This window comes from Diceros bicornis, chromosome X (genome assembly GCF_020826845.1).
Source record: "Diceros bicornis minor isolate mBicDic1 chromosome X, mDicBic1.mat.cur, whole genome shotgun sequence".
Taxonomy (NCBI): Eukaryota; Metazoa; Chordata; class Mammalia; order Perissodactyla; family Rhinocerotidae; genus Diceros; species Diceros bicornis.
Genome location: NC_080781.1, coordinates 76,443,538 through 76,462,736, shown reverse-complemented (window position 1 = coordinate 76,462,736; position 19,199 = coordinate 76,443,538). Strand labels below are relative to the sequence as shown.

Here is a 19,199-nt window from a genome sequence, read left to right as displayed (position 1 = left end):
ATTATACTTCTAATTCTGCATAGATTACATCATGTTCACCACCCAAATACTAATTACAACCCATCATCACACACATGTGCCGAATTATCCCTTTCACCCTCCTCCCTCCCCCCTTCCCCTCTGGTAACCACCAATCCAATCTCTGTCCCTATGTGTTTGTTTATTGTTGTTATTATCTACTACTTAATGAGGGAAATCATATGGTATTTGACCTCCTCCCTCTGATTTATTTCACTTTGCATTATGCCGTCATTGTCCATCCATGTTGTCACAAATGGCTGGATTTCATCGTTTCTTATGGCTGAGTAGTATTCCATTGTGTATATATACCACATCTTCTTTATCCATTCGTCCCTTGATGGGCATTTAGCTTGCTTCCAAGTCTTGGCTATTGTGAATAACGCTGCAATGAACACAGGGGTGCATGTATCAGTTTTTTGGTGGAGTCTTCAGGGTTGTCTATATATAAGAATATGTCATCTGCAAACGGAGATAATTTTACTTCTTCCTTTCCAATTTGGATGCCTTTTATTTCTTTTTCTTGCCTAATTGCTCTGGCTAGGACTTCCCATACTATGTTGAATAGGAGGTATGAGAGTGGGCATCCTTGTCTTGTTCTTGATCTCAGAGGAAAAGCTTCAGCCTTTCACCACTGAGTATAATGTTTGCTGTGGGCTTGTCATATATGACCTGTATTATGTTAAGGTACATTCATTCTATAAACAATTTGTTGTGAGTTTTTATCATGAAAGGATGTTGAATTTTGTCAAATGCTTTTTCTACATTTATTGGGAGGATTATATGGTTTTTATCTTTCATTCTATTAATGTGGTATATCAAATTTATTGATTTGTGTATGTTGAACCATTCTTGCTTCCCAGGGATAAATTCCACTTGATCATAGTGTAGGTTCCTTTCAATGTGCTGTTGAATTCGGTTTGCTAGTGTTTTGTTGAGAATTTTTTTTGTCTATATTCATCAGGGATATTGGCCTGTATTTTCTTTTCTTGTAGTATCCTTATCTGGCTTTGGTATCAGGGTAATGCTGGCTTCGTAAAAAGAGTTTGGGAGTGTTTGCTCCTCTTAAGTTTTTTGCAAGAGTTTTAGAAGGATTGGCATTAATTCTTCTTTACATGTTTGGTAAAATTCACCAGTGAAACCGTCTTGGCCTGGGCTTTTCTTTGTTGGGAGGTCTTTGATTACTGCTTCAATCTCTTTACACATTATTGTTCTGTTCAGTTTTTCTATTTCTTCATGATTCAGTCTTGGTAGGTTGTGTGTTTCTAAGAATTTACCTGTTTCTTTTAGGCTATCTAGTTTGTTGGCATATGATTGTTCATAGTAGTCTTTTATGATCCTTTGTATTTATGTGGTATCAGTTGTAATGTCTACTCTTTCATTTCTAATTTTATTTGAGTCGTCTCTCTTTTTCTCTTAGTCTAACTAAACATTTGTCAATTTTATCTTTTGAAAAAGCCAACTCTTAGTTTTGTTAGGCTTTTCTATTTTTCTTGTCTCTCTTTCATTTATTTCTGCTTTGATATTTATTGTCTCCTATCTTCTGCTAGTTTTGGCCTTTGTTTTTCTTTTTCTAGTTTCTTGAGGTGTAAGGTTAGGTTGTTTATTCGAGATCTTTTCTTTTTCTTAATGTAAGCATTCATTGCTATAAATTTCCCTCATAGACCTGCTTTTGCTGCATCCCATAAGTTTTGGTATGTTGTATTTCCATTTTCATTTATTAAGGTATTTTTTTATTTCTCTTTTGATTTCTTCTTTGACCCATTGATTGTTCGGGAGTTCTATTATCTTGTAGTTTGAAATTTTTTCTGACAAATCTGCTATTATCCTTATCTTTGTTTCACTATATGTAGCCTGCCTTTTTTTCCTCTAGTTGCTTTTAAATTTTTCTCTATCTTGAGTTTTGAGCAATTTGGTTTCACTTGCCTTGATATAATTTTCTTTATTTTTCTTGTATTTGGGGTTCATTGAGCTTCTTGGATCTATGGGTTTATGGTTTCCATTAAATTTGCCAATTTTGGAGGCATTATTTCTTCAAACATTTTTTTCCTCTTTTTCCTTCTGGGCCACCAATTGCACTTGTGTATTATGTCACTTAAAGTTATCCTGCAGCTTACTGATGCTCTGTTCTTTTGCTTGTTTGTTTTACACTCTGTGTTTCTTTTTACTAGTATCTATTGCTGTCTTCACCAATCTTTTTACCTGCCATATCAAATTTGTTGTAAATCCTATGCGGTTTATTTTTTTTGTCTCTCATTTTTAGTTTTCATCTCTAGAACTTTGATTTGTGTCTTTTTATATCTTTGTCTCTATTTAACTTTTGAACATATAGAATGGAGTTATAATAACTGTTTAATGTCCTTGTGTGCTAATTCTAACATATGTGTCAATCGTGGGTTGATTTTGATTCATTGATTTTTTTATCCTCATTATGCATTGTATTTTCCTTCTGTTTGTATGCCTGGTAATTTTTAATAAGAAATTAGACATAGTGAATTTTACCTTGGTGGGTGCTGGATGCTTTTTTATTCCTATAAATATTCTTGACCTTTATTCTGGGCCACAATTAAGTTAGGTACAATTTGATACTTCTGTGTCTTACTTTTAAGACTTTCTAGGTAGGACCAGAATAGTGTTTAGTCTAGGGCTACTCACTACTCAGGCAGGTTTCTTTCAAGTACTCTACCAAATACTACATGAATTATGAGATTTTACAGTCTGGCTGTATCCTTCACCCTATATAAGCTCTGATTTCCCTCGAATCCTTTCAGATAGTTCTTCTCATGGCCTTTGGTATTTTTTTCACATATGTGGAGTTATCAGTAATCAGCTGAATACTTGTGGGAGACCCTCTACAGATCTCTCTAGTTCTCTTTTTGCTCCTCTCACCTCTCTGGTAGTTTGTCCTGTTAACTCTATCTGCTTTGGTCTCCCCTGACTCTCAATTCTCTCTCCTCAACTCAAGGAATCTGCCCAGGCTCTGCCTAGGTTCCCCTTACCTGCACAATAGCCTAAAAACTCTCTCAAGGTGGCAAGCTGGGGCAGTCATAGGGATTACTTGATTTGTTTCCCATCTCTTAGGAATCACTCTCATTGCCTAATATCTGATCTCTTGAAAACTCTTATTTCCTGTATTTTAGAGTCTTTTTTTTGGGGGGCCGGGGGGGCGTTGTTTCAAGCGAGTGGGTGAATCCAGTCCCTGGCATTCCATGTTGGCCAGAGGCAGAAGTCCTTGAACTTTTGAACTTTTATCATTTTTTATGATTGTTATTTAAGTCTATTTTATTGAAGTAATTCACTGTTTTTTTGTTTTTTTAATATTATTTTCCCTGTATTTCTGAACATCTGTTCTTTTTCTAATAGATTTTTTTTTTTTTGATGAGGAAGACTAGCCCTGAGGTAACATCCATTGCCAAGCCTCCTCTTTGCTGTGGAAGATTGGCCCTGGGCTCATATCCATGCCCATCTTCGTCTACTTTATATGTGGGACGCCTACCACAGCATGGCTTGATCAGCGGTGCGTAGGTCCGTGCCCAGCATCTGAACCTGTGAACCCCAGACCGCTGAAGCGGAGCACGTGAACTTAACTACTATGCCACCCAGCCAGCCTCTGATAAATTTTTTTTGGTTGGTTATTCTATTCCCCTGCGTAGTTTCAACCAATTACATTATTCTTCAAATTCTGATGTTACTACTTAGAGTCTTCAGTTTCAGTGCTTCTGCTATTGAGGAAAAGTTCGCAAATGATGATATTGTTTCTATTTTAGAAGATGCTTATTAAGGGGCATTTACTTCTTTCTGTAAAAGATGCTTGGTAGAGATAGTTTATTTAAAATTGTTACAACATTTAATATATTTAAAATTGTGTTTTACTATGAGGTTATATTACATTTACAACTTGTTATTATAACACAGATAAAATAAGATATTCACAGTTACTCTGATGAAAAACTTTTGATACTCTGACCACTACTATGCTAGCAGTTAGCTGCTAACCTTGGGTTTATGTTTTGCTATCTTTAGTATTTTATATAGTAAACCCCAAGTTATTGAGTGAATTAACAACATAGAACCCTCCCTTCTCTGTTGTATCTGTATGCAGATACACTTATACTTTGGGGCCAAGCTTACCAGCAAAGATCGATAGCTCCTTTCTCCTCTTGATCAATTAGCACATCCCAGGATAACTCCTGCTACTCTAGTTTTTCTTCCTCCATCTTTGATCACATTCCATTTCCACAGATTTGGTATCCCCTAAGTTAAAAATGATAAATAAGTATTTATTGTATGTTGAAAAATCTGTTTCAAGCTTCTCTTTTGGCAGTTAACTGTGCAGAATATAGGTTTTGTTTTCCCTAAAGGTAGGTCAAAATAAAACAGATCACGAAGCTACTGATGCTTGCATATTTTAAGAAAATGTGAAATGATGTATTTCACCAAAACCTTTACTGATATATAGTTTCATATATGTATATTTTTCATTTTAATTTAGGATTTACTTTCCCATATGCTACATATGGACCCACATCAGCGGTACACTACAGAACAAGTATTAAAACACTCATGGATCATCCACAGAGACCAGTTGCCGAATGATCAGCCAAATAGAAATGATACATCCCATGTCATTAAGGTAAAACAAACATACTTTTATACACCTTCTAAATGCTTGATGCTTGTCACAGCTGCACCTACCAGCAGGGCCAGGAGCCAGCCTTGCCCACCAACATACCACAGCAGTTGTGGCTGCGCCTCCCAACAGGGATGGGCACCAGTCCTGCCAGTCAACACACTGCAGCAGTTGTGGCCACACCCTGAAGCAGGGCCAGGTGCCAACTCCACCCACCAGTGTACCCCAGCAGTCGCAGGTGCCCTGCCCCTCCTCACGCCAGAGCTGCGGCCCAACCACAACAGGAGGATGCCTGCAGCCCACATAGGGGACACCCCTTGGGCACCTAGCTCTGGTAGCCAGAGGGGATTGTGCCTTTGGGCCCCACAGGACATCTCCTACATAAGGCCACTCATTCAAGACTGGGAAAGGTAGCTGATTTACCTAATACATAGAAACAAACACAGAGAGTTAGGCAAAAATGAGGAGATAAAGGAATATGTTTCAAACAAAAGAATAAGACAAATCCTCAAGAAAAGAATTAAATGGAATGGAGGTAAACAGTCTACCTGATAAGGAGTTTAAAGTAATGATCATAAAGTAATGATCATAAAGATGCTTGCCAAACTCGGGAGAAGAATGGATGAACATGGTGAGAACTTCAGAGAGATACAAAGTATAAGAAAGTGCCAAACAGAAGTCATAACTGAACTGAAAAATACACCAGAGGGGTTCAACAGCAGACTGGATAAAGTAGAATCAGCAAGCTGGAAAACAAAACAATGGAATTTACCCAGTCAGTGCAGCAAAATGGAAAAAGAATTTGAAAAAGTGAAAAACCTTAAGGATCTCTGGGACAACATCAAGCAGAATAACATTCGCACTATCGGGTCTCAGAAGGAGAAGAGAGAAAGAAAGGGCCAGAAAAATTATTCGGAGAAATAATAGCTGAAAACTTCCCTAGTCTGGGGAGGGAAACAGACAGCCAAGTCCAGGGAGCCCAGCGAGTTCTCAATAAGATGAACCCAAAGGGATGCACACCAAGACACATTATAATTAGAACATTAAAAGTTAAGGACAAAGAGAGAATCCTAAAAGCAGCAAGAGAAAAACAGCTAGTTACATACAAGGGAAACCCCATATGGCTATCAGTAGATTTTTCAGCAGAAATCTTCACAGGCCGGAAGAGAGTGACATGACATATTGAAAGTACTGAAAGGGAAAAACCTTCAACCTAGAATTCTCTTCAGAATTATCATTCAGAATTGAAGGTGAGATTGAGTTTTCCAGATAGGCGAAAGCTAGAGGAGTTCATCACTACTAAACTGGCCCTACAAGAAATGTTAAAGGAACTTCTTTAAGTGAAAAGCAATAGCACTAATCAATAGTAAGAAAACAGGAAAGTAAAAATCTCCCTGGAAAGAGTAAATATATGATAAAGGTGGATCAGTCTATATAAACAAAGCATGAAGGTTAAAAGACAAAAGTAGTAAAATTAACTAAAATTGCAATCAAGAGTGAAGAGCTGCATAAAATAAAAATATGTAAAATGTGATATGAAAAATACAAATTGTGGGAGCAGGGAGTAAAAAGGTAAAGCTTTGGAATGTGTTCAAATGTAAGTTGCTATCAACTTGAAACAGACTGCCATTTACACAGGAAGTCATATGTGAACCACACAGAAACCACAAGGGAAAAACTTGTAGTAAATACACAAAATAAAATGAGAAAGGAATCTAAACATAAAAATAAGAAGACATCAAGTCACAAGGAAAGAGAAGTAAAAAGAAACAGGAACTACAAAAAGGCAGGCAGCAATTAACAAAATGGCAATAAGTACATACCTATCACTAACTACTTTAAATGTGAATGGAGTAAATTCACCAATCACAAGACGTACAGTGACTGAATAGATTAAAAAAACTAGACTTATCTATATGCTGCCTACAAGAGGCTCACTTCAGAAGTAAGGGCACACACAGACTGAGAGTGAAGAGATGGAAAAAGATATTCCATGCAAATGGAAATGAAAAGAAGGCTGAATTAGCTATATTCATATCAGACAAAATAGACTTTAAAACAAAGACTGTAATAAAAGACAAAGCCATTACATGATGATAAAAGGGTCAATCCACCAAGAAGGAATGACATTTATAAATATATATGCACCCAACGTAAGAGCACCAAAATATATAAAACAAAGATTAACGTAACTAAAGGGAGAAGTTGAAAGCGATACAATAATAGTAGGGGAATTTAAAACCCCACTTGCATCAATGGATAGATTATCCAGACAGAAAATCAGTAAGGAAACATTGGCCTTAAGCAACACATTGACCAAATGGACTTAATAGACGTATACAGAACATTCCATCCAAAAGCAGCACCATACAATTCTCAGATGTATGTGGAACATTCTCCAGGGTAGAGCACATGCTAGGCCACAAAACAAGTGTCAGTAAATTCAAGAAGATTGAAATCATATCAAGCATCTTTTCCGACCACAGTAGTATGAAACTAGAAATCAATTACAAGAATAAAATGGGGAAAACTACAAAAACGTGGAGAATAAACAACATGCCATTAAACAACCAATGAGTGATCAGAGAAATCAAAGGAGAAATCAGAAATTACCTAGTGGCAAATGAAAGCAAAAATACAACATACCATAATCTATGGGATGCAGCAAAAGCACTTGTAAGAGGGAAGTTCATTCACAATACAGGCCTATCTCAAGAAACAAGAAAAATCTCAATCTAACTTTACACCTAAAGTAACTAGAAAAACAAGAAGCAAAGGAAGCCAAAAATTAGTAGAAGGATGGAAATAATAAGTCAGAACAGAGAAAAATGAAACAGAGACTAGAAAAACCAGTAGAAAAGATCAGTGAAACTAAAAGCTGGTTCTTTGAAAAGATAAACAAAATCGACAGACCTTTTAGCTAGACTCACCAAAAAAAGAGAGGGCTCAAATAAATAAAATCAGAAATGAAAGAGGAGAAGTTACAGCAGATACCACAGAAATACAAATGATTGTAAGAGACTACTACAGACAATTAAATGCCAACAAACTGGACAATCTAGAAGAAATTGATAAATTCCTAGAAACATAACAATTTTCCAAGATTGAATCATGAAGAAGAAGAAAATCTAAATAGACTGATCACTAATAAGGACATTGAAACAGTAATCAAAAACTACAAAGAAACACAAGTCCAGGACCAGAAGGCTTCCACAGCGAGTTCTACAAAACATTCAGAGATTTAATACGTATTGTTCTCAAACTATTCCAAAAAATTGAAGAGGAGGGAAAGCTCCCAAAACCAGTTTTACAAAGCTAGCATTACCCTGATACCAAAACTAGACAAGGACAGCACGAAAAAAGAAAATTACAGGCCAGTATCCTTGATGAACACAGATGCAAATATCCTCAACAAAATATTAGCACATAGAACTCAACAATACATTAAAAGGATCGTACACCATGATTAAGTAGGATTTATTCCTGGGATGCAAGGGTGGTTCCACATCTGCAAATCAACGTGATACACAATATTAATGAAACAAAGAATAAAAATTGTATGATCATCTCAGTAGATGCAGAAAAAGCACTTGACATAATTCAGCATCCATTTGTGATAAAAATTCTCAACTAAATAGGTAAAGAGGGAATGTACTTCAACATAATAAAGGCCATATGTGACAAACCCATAGGTAACATCATACTCAATGTTGAAAAGAGGAAAGCTTTTCCTCTAAGATCAGGAAAAAGACAAAGATGACCACTCCAGTCATTTTTATTCAACATTACAGTATTGGAAGTCTTAGCCACAGCAGTTGGGCAAGAAAAAGAAATAAAAGTAATCCAAATTGGAAAGGAAGAATTAAAACTGTCACTTTTTGTAGATGACATGGTACTATATATAGAAAACCCTAAATACTCCCCAAAAAACTATTAGAACTAATGAATGAATTCAGTCAAGTTGCAGGATACAAAATTAATATTCAGAAATCTGTTGCATTTCTATAGACTAATAATAAACTGTCAGAGGAATTAACAATCCCATTTAACATCCGAAATTAACATCCCATCAAAAAGAATAAAATACCTAGGAATAAATTTAACCAAAAAGGTGGAAGACCTGTACTCCCAAAACTATAAGACATTGATGAAAGAAATTGAAGATGTCATAAATAAATGGAAATATATACCATGCTCTTGGATAGGAAGAGTTGATATTGTATTAACATACATACATACATACATTTAACATACATTGAATGTCCATATTACCCAAAGCAATCTACAGATTCAGTGCACTCCCTATCAAAATACCACTGGCATTTTTTCAAAGGACTAGAACAAGTGATCGTAAAATTTGTATGGAACCATGAAAGACCCAGAATAGCCAAGACAATCCTATGAAAGAAGAACAAAGCTAGAGGAATCATGCTCCCTGATTTCAAGCTATACTACAAAGCTATAGTGATCAAAACAGTATGCTACTGGCACAAAAACAGACACATAGATCAATGGAACAGAATAGAAAGCCCAGAAATAAACCCACACCAATATGGCCAATTAATCTACAACAGAGGAGGCAAGAATATATGATGGGGAAAGATAGTCTCTTCAATAAATGGTGTTGGGAAAACTAGACAGATCCATGCAAACGAATGAAACTGGACCATTATTATTATTTTTTTTTTGTGAGGAAGATCAGCCCTGAGCTAACATCTGTGCTAATCCTCCTCTTTTTTGCTGAGGAAGACCAACTCTGAACTAACATCTATTGCCAATCCTCCTCCTTTTTTTTGTTTTGTTCCCCGAAGCCCCAGTAGATAGTTGTATGTCATAGTTGCACATCCTTCTAGTTGTTGTATGTGGGATGCGGCCTCAGCATGGCCGGAGAAGCGGTGCGTCAGCTGCACCCGGGATCCGAACTCGGGCCGCCAGTAGCGGAGCGTGTGCACTTAACCGCTAAGCCGTGGGGCCGGCCCTGAACCATTATTTTATACCATATACAAAAATAAACTAAAAATAGATTAAAGACTTGAATGTAAGACCTGAAACCATAAAATTTCTAGAAGAAAACATAGTAAGCTCTTTGACATAGGTCTTAGCAATATTTTTTTGATCTGTCTCCTTAGGCAAAGGCAGCAAAAGCAAGAATAAACAAATGGGATTAAATCAAACTAAAAAGCTTTTGCACAGTGAAAGAAACCATCAAAAAGATGAAAAGGCGACCTACTGAGTGGGAGAAGATATTTGCAAATGATAGATAAGGGGTTATTTTCCAAAATATATAAAAAATTCATCTCAATAAGAAAATAATCCAATTAAAAAATTGACTGAGGACTTAAATAGACATATTTCCAAAGAAGACATACATATGGCCAACAGGCACATGAAAAGATGTTTAACATCACTAATTATTAAGGAAATGGAAATCAAAACTGCAATGAAATATCACTTCACACCTGTCAGAATAGCTATTATCAAAAAGACAAGAAATAACAAGTTTTGGCAAGGATGTGGAGAAAAGGGAACCCTTGTGCACTGTTGGTGGGAATATAAAGTGGTGCAGCCACTATGGAAAACAGTATGGAGGTTCCTCAAAAAATTAAGAATACAACTACCATATCATCCATCCATCTAGCTAGTCCACTTCTGAGTATTTATTTGTAAAATACAAAAACACTAATTTGAAAAGATAAGTGCACTCCAATGTTCACTGCAGCATTATTTACAGTAGCCAAGATATGGAAACAACCTAAGTGTCCATTGGCAGATGAATGGATAAAGAAGATGGTGGTGTGTATGTATCTCTCCCTCCCTCTCTCTCCCTCCCTCTCTCTCCCTCCCTCTCTCTCCCTCCCTCTCTCTCCCTCCCTCTCTCTCCCTCCCTCTCTCTCTCCCTCTCACACACACACACACACAGACACACACACACACACACACACGAATCTCTCTCTCTCTCTCTCTCTCTCACATACACACACACACACACACACACACGAATACTATTAAGCCATAAAAAGAATGAAATCTTGCCATTTCCAGCAACATACCTTGAGGGTATTATGCTAAGTGAAATAAATCAGACGGAGAAAGTCAAATACCATGATTTTACTCCTGTGGAATCTAAAAATACAAAGCAAATGAACAAACAAAACAAAATCAAACTCTTAGATACAGAGAATAGATTAGTGGTTAGCAGGGGGTTGGGGATGGGTGAAATGGGTGAAGGGGGTCAACTGTATGGTGATGGATGGTAACTAGGCTTGTGGTAGTGATCACTATTTAATGTATACAGATATCAAATTATAAAATTATACACCCGAAACTTATACAATTAAAAAAAGTAAAATAAATGCTTGATACCTAATAAAGCCATTGTATGCCATTCACTGATGATACTTACATAATTACCGTAAAGTATATTTTTTAAAGGTATATTTATAGATTTTTTTTGTTTTTTTCTTTTTTTTTTAAATAACAACCATGGATTCTTCCTAACTTTCCTTACCTACTGCCTTTCTGATGATAAATAAAAATTTCTTGATTATATTTAACTTGCTCTTAAGAGACACTGGGGCTAGAAGTGGACTAAATGCAAGTTTTATATGGAAACAAAAGATTGCAATTGGTTTCTAAATTAATAACCATTGGTGCAAGTTCCCATATTTATAGATGTTGAACCTAGATTTTAAATTTTGGTGTGTTTATGCATTCATCTGTTGATAAACACTTAGGTTGTTTCCATATCTTGACTACTGGGACTAATGCTGCAATGAACATAGGAGCGAGCACAGATATCTCTTTGAGGATAAAGAATGTGTGATGTATATATATATATCCAATGAACTATTACTCAGCTTTAAAAAATGAGATCCTGCCATTTGCAACAACATGGGTGAACCTGGAAGACATTATGCTAAGTGAAATAAGCCAGACACAGAAAGAAAAAAACTACATGATCTCTAAAATGGATCTAAAAATGTTGATTATGTAGAAGCAGAGAAAACGGTAGTTACCAGAGGCAAGGAGGAGGGGGAAAAGGGGAGATGTTGGTCAAAGTGTACAAAGTTGCATTATGTAGGATGAATAAGTCTAGAGATCTAATGTATAGCATGATGACTATAGTTAATAATACTCTGTTGAATACTGGAAATTTTCTAAGAGTGGATTTCAGGTGCTCTCATCACAAAAAAAATGATAACTGTGAGGAGAAGATATGTTAATGAGCTTGACTGTAGTAGTCATTTTACTATATATATCAAAATACCGTGTTGTGTTCCTTAAATGTATGTAATTCCTATTAAAAATAAAATTGAAAAAATATTTAAAAACAACTGATGAAAGACTGATAGAAATAATACATTTTAGTATTTTAAACATTTGTAAGAAGCATAGTTATTGAAAAATATATATACAAGCAATCAGATATTAATTCATCAAGGGAGCATCAATGTACAGATCAAGTATACTCAATCGTTTTCCTGGGAAACAAAGTTGCGTTCTAGTTAAATCTCTCATGATATGATGTGAAAATTTTTTCACCTTTAGAGATTGTTATTCAATTTGTGATGTTTCTCATTATTTTAGGGAGCAGTAGTTGCCACATATTCTGCCCTGACTCACAAGACCTTTCAACCAGTCCTAGAGCCTGTTGCTGCTTCAAGCTTAGCTCAGCGACGGAGCATGAAAAAGCGAACATCAACTGGCCTGTAAGATTTCCAGTGTTCCTCAGCCAAACTGGATGAAGAGAAAATTAAATGTATGGCTTTTTGCCTAATCTTATATCAGAGGCATAGTTTTCTGCTACATTACTTGAATATTCTGTTTAAGCCTCCTTTTTTAGGGGGAGTGAGATAAAAAAAAACATACACAGGTCCACAATATTCATACTATGTTTTCCAGTAGTGTCCAAATGTTTATTTAAGTATATATAATTGGTGTCCACAAGGTCCTGACAACTTCTCTGCACACTAACTTCTAAAGTTCCTTTCAAATCAAGTTACTTTAATAGTTCTTCTGGTTTCATACAATAATGGTTTGGAGAATCATTACCAACAATCAAGATGCAAATATAATGGTGTAATGCTAAGCAATGTCAGTATTTTTTAACATCAGATCCTGAAGGATAGGCTTTTTTTTAAGAAAGCAAAACAAACAAAAGATGTACTGTAGGAACCTGTTATTGTGTACAGCCAAAGGACTCCATTCATTTGACTCTGTAGTTACTAAAATATAGACATAGTAGTTTGGTGCCAGAGCAAAATTCATTTGTGCTAATATGTGAACTCCTGAAATGGTTGGTGCCAAATTTTTATAGAATTAAATCACAGATAATATATGCAGACAGACCTGTATAGTATCCATAAGTGGCCTCATGTAGAAATAAAGATTTCCATAAGGCTTCTGTGACTTTTACATCTAATGGAATTGTAGTACAAGTGAAGAATTTTTTAGCCAAAGGCTTTATGTTGATGTTGTAATCTGCTAAATAGGTCATAGCTAAGCCTTTGAAAATAAAGTACATGGTGTTGATACTACGTTGGTGTTATGTAAGCTGACTTTCAAGTTAACCAATTTGATTTTATCATCTATTTCCTTTATAATGAACTACACTGTTATTTTTTGGACTTCCATGTGGTTTGAATCACAGTGTAGCATATTAATCTACCTTGAATCCTATGGTAATATAATTGAAATTTTACTGTACTGGGCTTTGCATACATGATATGACATGTTTCAGTAAACTTTAGATAATGCTACATCAAGAAGATAAACTAACATTTTAAATGGGAAGTAATATTAATGATCTACATAAAATTTGAACACATTTTGAAATCATATTTATTAAAAAAAGATCTGGCCGAATTGGTCTTATTATTAAATTTATGATTCAGAACCACTGTGTAGGATGTATTATTTTCTCTAAATGATGAGATTTTAAAGAATCTTTTTGTGTTGAAGAAAATATCATTACTACTACTACTACTATTGCTACTACTACCACTACTACTGACAGAAAGAACTCATGAATGTAAACTGGAGGATATTACAGTTTTGTTTAGTGAATATAAGTGAACTACTTGTGTGTGCTAGGTGTACTGTTTGCTGTGTATTTTATTTTGCTTAGTTCAGAGAGAGAGTTGATTGCTGAGTGCTGAAGTATACAATTTAGGAGACTTGTAACTTCGGTATTTAATAAAAGAAACTATATATATTCTCTTTATAATGTAAGTGATATATATTCCATGCACAAAGATCTGTTTCTTGGATGTGATTTATAAAAGTACATGTCCTTATTTTGAGATGTCGTTTTGCAATAATTGAAAGACATGAAAGAACATCTAATGCTACATGGAAAACATATGGCACTAAGAAAATGACTGATATCGTCATCTTGTGGATTTTATGTCCCAATTTGGCTTTTTCTTTCTTCATTTTGCTTTATTACTAGAAGTACTTGCATGTAACAATTTGTGTCTGTATATTCTAGCTTATTTTCCTTGTCGTTATCTTATTTGTGCTGTTATGCCTTCTTATCAGAATTGATATGACAAACCCAGAGGTATGATTTTGGTGTTGAACTTTTCAGAACAGAGATACTATTTTCATGTATGCTTTTCTAGCAATAGAATTAGGGTAAGTGAAATTGGAAAATGAAAAATGATCACAAAATAACTTTCAACCTTTTCATATTCAATAGTTTTTAAAAGTAGATGGTCTTAATTTTTTAATGAGTTTTCTCAGAAGGGTCATGTCATACAGTCCTTTCATGAATGGAACACGGCCAGAATTATGCAATGAACAGCATGATTCCTCATCACTCAATGAGGATTGACAATGTGTAAAAGACGCAGATATGCTAGTAGATTTTCCCAGTAATTGTGCGAGAGTTTTCTGCTGGAAAATTCAAACACGGTAGCTTAACAGCAGTAGTGGAGGGCAGCTTTATTATAAGGGAGAGCTTCAAACTATATCCTCATTTTGTAGAAGGAACCCAGGTAGGGATGTCCAATGATTTCCATTTTGGCTAGAACTCTAGAGCAACAAATGCAGATGTGAATGGGACATTTTTTTGATGGGGTTTCTGTAAATACTTCACCAGTAAAAACTAATCCTTTCTATGAGACTTTAGGATACTGTGGTTTCTGAGATTCATGAACAATTATTTTGCATTGCTTTTCTTTCTAGTTGATGGTTCTTGGTAGTATTTAATGATAGCACAGTTTGGGATTTATCTTGTTGTTTTGGAAGGGAGAAGATATTGTGCTTTTTTTTCCTCAAAGGGAAAACACCAGGTTTGCCCAGACAGACTAACAATCTCTTGTCCTAAAGCACATATTATCATGAATTAACTCAGGAAACCATTTGAAAGAAAATTAAAATGTAGTACTGGTGGATGGTGATTTTGTGAAAAAAGTGGTTTCAATTCTTTCATAAAAATCAAACTATAGCTCATTTTGTTAGACCCAGGAATGCCTAAACATTGATTTTTGTAATTTATCACCATTGGTAATTAAACAGAGTAAAACATTTTGATAACACTTCTGGTTATCCCAAAGGGATTTCATATGTGTAGGCAACCCACAAACTTAAGAACAGATGCTTGGTGTTTATGCTGCCTCATTGAGAAACATCATGTTAAAATAGTATTTCCCACAGAAACTTATTCATACTGATTGAATAATATTTTCCTGACAGTAAGAGGCCCTTTATATGTGAAGAACGAAAAGAACTGCTTACCTTGGCCTTAAGGTTAACTAGAAAACATAGGCTTAAACTAGGCAAAGTATGTTTTTGGCATTCTCTACATTCTCTTTCTCCTGGCTTTCCAGCTCCCACATGCTGTCCTACTTGAGTACCTCACCAAGAGGACTCCATGATTAAAGCTTACTCCAGAAGCCTTCTGTGCCCCCAAAGGACCTCACAAATCTCCTTCTCCAAATCAAAACTTCTATTCTCACCAAACAGCTATTTTCAGCTAAAAAGGTGAAAGGAGCGGTATCTCTAAATTAATTCACATTTTTCTGTAAGTAGCTAGTAGATAATTGGCGTTTTTCAAGTTCCATTAATCGAATGAGTTTCTAGTTGCTGGATTTTCAGGCAATCTAACCAGATGAGAATAATTTTAAATTCATTTTTTATCAGGGAAGATATGTTTGGGCAAGGAATTTACACAGTATGCCCCAGGGTCAGATTATCCAATAAACTGTTTCTTTTTTGCACAGCTCCTTCTTTTCTACTTCTCAATCTACATTTTCTCTTAAAAACTTGCAAGCTTTTTAATCACAGTGAACTTGTATGATAGCATGGTGTGAAGGGAGGCAGTTGTTGTTAAGCCCATATTTATCTGTATTCTTGTTCCTCATACTATATGATCTGTAACATAAGGAATCTTCCTTCCCCAGCCCCTATTCCTGTTGTACTGATAAAGAAACAAGAGCACAGAAAGGTTGAATGCAAACTATCAGTGGAGTCCAATTCTCCAGGTCCTTTGTCTAGATTTCAGGACACAGAGATCCTATTTATCACAATGTTACTTCTCAGCAAGAATGCAAGCCGTATTAAGTATAGATTGGTCAACTGCAATTAAATTCCCTTAGAACAGTTTCTTATATTTCAAAGCTTATTCAGGTATTTTTGGCATGTATCTCAAAATGAATGATTGCTGAAATTAACAATACAATTCAGTAGTGTGCTATCTGCCTTTCTATGAAAGAGCAGAGTGGCATTGACAGTGATTATTCACAAATACATTATACTCATGGTTCCACTGTTCCTGGTTTTAGTCTTACAATATAGTGAAGTCTGTTGTATAATTTGAATAAAATAATAATGCTTGATCACCTGAAATTCAATTTGGTTGCTAACACTTGAAGGTATAGTAAGTCCTAAATTATAGGCATAAGTTTCTTTGAAATATGGAAAAAAAACACAAAAGGAAAAGTAATACAGAAATTCAAGCTTGCTCACTTACATTATACATGTATTCCACAAATTATGTACCTTTTAGTTTATTGACCAGCAAGAAATCTTAGCTAAATTCTTAGAAATAAATATGTATGTGATTGCCAAGTTAGGATTTTTTCTGTATTCACATTTCTAAACCTTAGACAATAGAACTTCTTTGGATGACTGTTTAGCTTTCATTCTGTTTGTCTAATTATGTGAACTAATTTATTTTTCAAAAGGTATTTATTAAGCATCTAATTTTATGTGGGTCAGTTCTAGAGAATGTACTAAGTGCATTAATTTCTTAATAAATTCTCATAATGTGACCAATTAGATTTATTTGCTTTTTTCTTTCCTATCAACTAATATTGCTTAGGTCACATTTGAGTTCTCTTTTCAAGTTCACTCTGTCTGAAATTGCTACCACTTATAGCAAAAAAATGTAAGTTCGTTTTTGAGTATGATAAAATTATTTTTGACATCATGAAAGCAGTCTAGCAGGAAACAGCCATTTTAAAAGTTATACAAGAAACCTTAATTAAATATCCAAATGCCAACATGGTTTGGAAATGAGAATTTATCTTGCAGTAATTTCCACAGTGCAAAACAAGGAGAATGGTGGTTTTTCTGTGTTTGATTTTTTTTTAACAGTAAGTAGTGTTGGTAGTTGTTACATAGGATTTATGTAGAGTGAGCATAATTCGATATAGCCACAATAAAAAAAAATGTCTTGCCAGCACTTCCCAAGTACTTTGGGATTCCTCAACTTATTTCTTGATCTAGAAAATATTATATTTACTGGCATTTTATTGCACTTCTCAAGAAAGAAATGGCGTTAAATAGAAGTTGTGTATAAATTTGATTCACATATACTTAAACACTTAAAAGCTGCAATTGGAAAAAAAGGTCCTCACTATTCGGATAACTGTATTTTCTTTTTCTGACTACATTATGGAGTTTATACCATCGTTTATTTTATGAATGTTTTCTTTGAAGCACTGTTCCTTTTGACATTAAAATTTTCATTGTACTACATTTTTCATGTAAGACCAAAGCTAGTAGTGCATTTTACAGTGTTTTTTCCCTCACAGTGCTGCTTAAAGAAATGGCTGTCATTTTGAATTTACAACATGCCAAAGATGACACAGAAATTATATTTATTTTTGTTTTTGTTAAATCTTTGTGAGCAACATTTATCAAGATATCATGTTAAATTACTGGCATTCTCTGGGTACTAAATAAAAAGGCTGCAACTTTCTAACATTTTACAGTTGACCTTGCTTGATCATTTATGGATATAAAACTGTGTCTGCTTTTATAAACACATACATGCAGATTTCATTGAAAGTTGCTATACATTGTTCAGGAGCCAATTGTAAAAAAAAAAAAAATGTTTCAAGATATTATTTATTTATGCATATACCTTGATATTTCCTGAACTGTAATATTTTCCCACTTTAGCATTACTCTTCTAATGTTCTTACAAGGCAAGGAAATTCCAGGAAATGAAGATGAAAACTTAAAATATTATTAGGACTTATCAGGAGAATGCATTTGTCTGTAACTTAGTTAAGGTGACAACCTTTTCTGCAGTAAGGAAAAATTAAAATCTTAGTCTCTAAATGTCGGAAAAATTATCATAACCTTGGAATCAAGTAGAATAAGAAATTCTGCACCCCCAAAAAGTCATACTTTGCAGGCCATATTAGACTATAGCAGCTATGCATACACTTATAAAAACTTGATTTCATATGAGGTTCAGAAATGCATTTGGAGCCTGCCAATTAAAATCTCCATGTACCTCTTCCATTCTTTTCGACTTCTTAAAGGTAAACAGGATAGATCCTAGGACAAGTTTGGGAAGTCTGCAAAAATTGCTTTCCCACTGACCACCTCTTTTTCATCTCTCTTCTGCTTTTGCTTCTTTCCTGCCTCGCATCCCCCCAATCCCTTAGTAAAATATCTGATCATCATTTATACATCATAATGCTTTAAGCAACTTATTCCCACTAAAGTATTACTTCATTCTGCGTTTGTCTTTTAAGCATTAGCTGTCAAGATAAGAAATGCATCTTTTGGTCAGTGGAGCCCTGAAATAATTTAGGCCTACCGGGCTAAACCTGATTTAATCTTCTTAGGTTGACTTGGAGGGTAGGATGAGGGGTAGAATGAAGCAGACCACAATTTGTTTCTCCCATGATTCGCCGAGTGCCCTCCTTTTTACTTGGAGAGAGAGATTGACTGAAAATGTTGGGGACCTATTTTTGAATGTAGAATTTACGTCCTTTTACTACTGGCTTCTTCTAGAATTAGAACCTGCTCTACTCAAGCCTATGGTAGCCTCTCTATATCTCTCCTTCCCTCATCCCTGTGCCCCACCTCCCTGCCTAAGCACAGGTTAGGACCCAGGCCTTACCTTTCTCCTTCTGCTTCTGAACATAAATGTTTTATATATATATATATATATTTTTTTTTAGTATTTTAAAGTAAGCCACTGTATTTGACCACCTCTGATTATTCAGATTCTGACAAAAACACATTCTCTTTGTTAATAGATGCATTTTTTACTTAACAGATGTATATTCTGTGTCTGTGCCAGACA

General features: G+C 35.1%; 1 protein-coding gene across 5 annotated transcripts in view; it reads left to right on the top strand.

The window, feature by feature from the left end:
* Positions 1-19,199, top strand: part of RPS6KA6 (ribosomal protein S6 kinase A6) — a 154,946-nt gene that overhangs the window by 119,701 nt on the left and 16,046 nt on the right. For 3 of the 5 annotated variants that reach the window (XM_058536259.1, XM_058536258.1, XM_058536262.1), the window contains exons 21-22: positions 4,511-4,651; positions 12,236-17,858. The exons of 1 other annotated variant lie outside the window; for it this stretch is intronic. In XM_058536259.1, coding sequence (XP_058392242.1) covers positions 4,511-4,651; positions 12,236-12,361 — 267 coding nt within the window. In that variant the 3' untranslated portion in view covers positions 12,362-17,858. Of the gene's footprint in view, positions 1-4,510; positions 4,652-12,235; positions 17,859-19,199 lie in introns of those variants that run through there. One more of the 5 variants, XM_058536260.1, reaches the window with a different exon arrangement.